This window comes from Setaria viridis, chromosome 1 (assembly GCF_005286985.2).
Source record: "Setaria viridis chromosome 1, Setaria_viridis_v4.0, whole genome shotgun sequence".
NCBI lineage: Eukaryota > Viridiplantae > Streptophyta > Magnoliopsida > Poales > Poaceae > Setaria > Setaria viridis.
Window position 1 is genome coordinate 12767880 of NC_048263.2, and position 3070 is coordinate 12770949.

At 46.1% G+C, this 3070-nt stretch overlaps 1 protein-coding gene across 1 annotated transcript; it reads left to right on the forward strand.

The window, feature by feature from the left end:
• The first annotated feature begins 2495 nt into the window (after positions 1–2495).
• LOC117840848 (defensin Tm-AMP-D1.2) lies at positions 2496–2863 on the forward strand. Its single transcript, XM_034721388.2, has 2 exons — positions 2496–2562; positions 2682–2863. The coding sequence occupies exons 1-2, from the start codon at positions 2496–2498 to the stop codon at positions 2861–2863; spliced, it is 249 nt and encodes an 82-aa protein (XP_034577279.1).
• The last annotated feature ends 207 nt before the right edge of the window (positions 2864–3070 follow it).

Genomic DNA, 3070 nt, shown 5'->3' on the forward strand with positions numbered 1-3070 from the left:
ATGCATCTGACGGCATCCTGAATCAGCAATAAAATAATAATCAATTTTCAAGTAAACACACGATTGGAAATATTTTCACAAGTAAACACACAATTGAAAACATTTTCACTAAGTAAGGGTAAAATAATGCTTTTAGAAATAACATTAAGACCCTTTGTTTGGAAAAATGTTTCCATAAGAATTTTCCAACATTGGTAACCCGTGCCATCGAACGTGGAGCCAAACCTATGTTATCCATCCCTTCCCAATCATCTGACTCACAAGGCGGTGGAGCCTAACCATTTCTAATGAGCCGGTTTCACAATTTGCCAATGGAATTGGTGATTCTTTGTGAAAGATGTGAGCCCCGGCTCTGATACCACTTATAAGGAATTGGTACCCGTAGCCTAAGAAGGGGAGGGGTGAATTAGACAAACTTAAAATGCTATCTGGATGTGTAATCTATAGTTGATCTAGTGAAACTTCCCATCCAAAATAAGTTTTGCAACCTAGAGTTAATCCTATCAAGATTCTACTCTAGTAAGTAAAGCACTCAAGCTACAAGTATGAAATGCGAAAATGTAAAAGAGTGGGTTAAGAAGGATGCAAACTCGAGCACAACGATTTATCCTGTGGTATCGGTAGGCAAATGCCACCCCTAGTCTATGTTGGAGCTCCACCGAGGATATGCTCCCGATCACCAAGTCTCTCCCAGTCAAAGTCTTGGACTCGCCACAAAGACTCGTGCCAAGCCGGATGAGAAACTTGCCACTAAGGCAAGGCTCACCACTCCGTCTCTTCCGGTCACCTTGACGCCATCTTCACTACTGAGTTTCTCACCAAGGAAAGGGTCTCCTTATCCCCCGCACATGGTCGTTGACGCCGCTCCACACCAAGCCAGAGGGTCGAAGACTTGCCAGCGAGCCACCAAAGCTCCAAGGCATCGGCACTCCTTGTATAGCTGCGATTCACTCCTTGAACTGATCACAAGGTAGCAACACCTTGCACTTTCTCTTCTCTAGGCCTATCCTAGCACTTATCACTCTTCTAAGCTTGTGCTAAGCCTTTTATTAATCACTTACGTACTTTTGGTTGCTTGGATGTATTCTTGATGAGTCTTGGTCTTCAATGCATTCCTAGACACTCCAACAACTTCAAATGGGCGAGTGGAGGGGGTATAAATAGTCCAAGGTATCAAAGAGCCGTTGCTCCAATGACTAGTTAAAATGTACCATCGGAACATCCGGTGGTCTCAAATTGGGTAGCATCGGAACATCCAGTGCTACTAGCCGTTGGCCTCCCCGCGCCTAAGTTCTTCATTACTTGTCAAAATTCATCCGATGGTTCCTCCAATGGTACTATTAGAATATACGGTGCTGAAGGACTTTTGTCAGAAATCTTTCTGGAACTTCGCAAGTTCCAACTGTCTTCATTCATTGCTGGAAATCATCGCCTCTTTTGAGGTCCACTAAAGAGTTCACAAGTTAATTTATTCGAAGACTAAATGAATTTAATCAACTTCTATCATTACTGGACTTGATCCAACTTCTGTCTTTACTGGGTTTGATCCAACTTCGGATTTTCTTGGGCCGGTTATCCATTTTCGCTTATCTCGGATTGGTTTCCAACTCCGGTGTTCCAAGGCTGTGACAACGACGCCCAGTACGCACCAAGTACTTCATTCATTAATCGACAAAAACTAAGGGGGTGATAGGTAGACCGAATACCGTGATCCAATGCACCATCCTGCTCCACACCGTGCATGTTAGCTTTGATTGGTTTCTACACCCGCATGGTCTCGTTCAGATTTCATCCTCCATCCTAGACCGCATGCTACGCAAGACTTGGTCTTCCTTTGCGAGCCAAGCTGAACTGATACAAGATCATGGGCTCCACTTACAGCCACACAAAGCAGACCATTGCACAACCAACCAATCAACAACTCTGTCCATCTTAGCTCAGACTATGTGCAAACCAATCAAACCTATCTCTATGCTTCTATACTCCGACCTGAGCCTGAATCTTCTGACCGTCCTCGACCACTCCTTAAACCGCAACCAATCACGCTCTAAGCAACTCAAGGTTGCTTCGGAGATAAGTCTACTACCAACCCTTCAGCTTCGCTTGTGTGGTTAATTTAGCTTTGCCACCTTTGCATACCAAACTTGAACTAAGCGTGCGCGAAGCACTTCGTATATCGTTTTTTATTAGAAACAGGTGAAGGAAGCAGGCCAGGAACCAGAGCTCCTCCGTCCAATAATTCAGTGGCCACAGCTCGAAATCCAGCAGTCATGTCCGGAGGAACCAATAAAATTCAATGGCGCTCCCTGAGCACAGCACCAGCAGCCATGCATTCTGTGACTGTCCACAATCCGCTGTTATATTTATCCATTCCAAAATTAAACATTGGCTAATCTTAGCACTTTTTATAGTAGCCCCACCCGGTTCCCACCAAGTCCATCTTTCATCAAGCTTGCAGTCGCTGTGGTTCAGTTTTGTCCTTTTGAGTAAACAAGATGTCGTCGCTGTCTCTCCGCATGGCCGCACCCGTCCTCTTCGTCGTCCTCCTCCTCGTCGCCACAGGTGACCATCAGTCCTTGATGTCAATGTGTTTCACATCGAATATACCTAATTAACCATTGTTATTAAGTTTCAATGAGATGAAAAATGTGATGCTCGCCATGGTTGCATGTGTAATTCAGAGGCGGTGACGGCGAGGGTCGTCTCGGAAGAGAGGCACTGCCTGTCGCAGAGCCACACGTTCAAGGGCTTGTGCTTCAGCAGCGAGAACTGCGCAAGCGTGTGCAAGAGCGAGAAGTTCCCCGGCGGCCAGTGCCAGATGCATGGCGCCTCGAGAAAGTGCTTCTGCAAGGTGGTCTGCTAGTGCACGCCGCTCATATGCCGGCGGAACAGCGGCCGTGTGCATTACAGTACCGGTCACGTCACATTCTTCATCTATTTGTTCGTCGTCCATGAGGCCGTGATATGCGGGGGCGGGGTGTTCGTCTACGCTGGCCAGGGACCTTTCCATATTTTTCAATGAAAAATTTACGATATGCCTTATTTGCCATTGGTGTATCAATGACACACG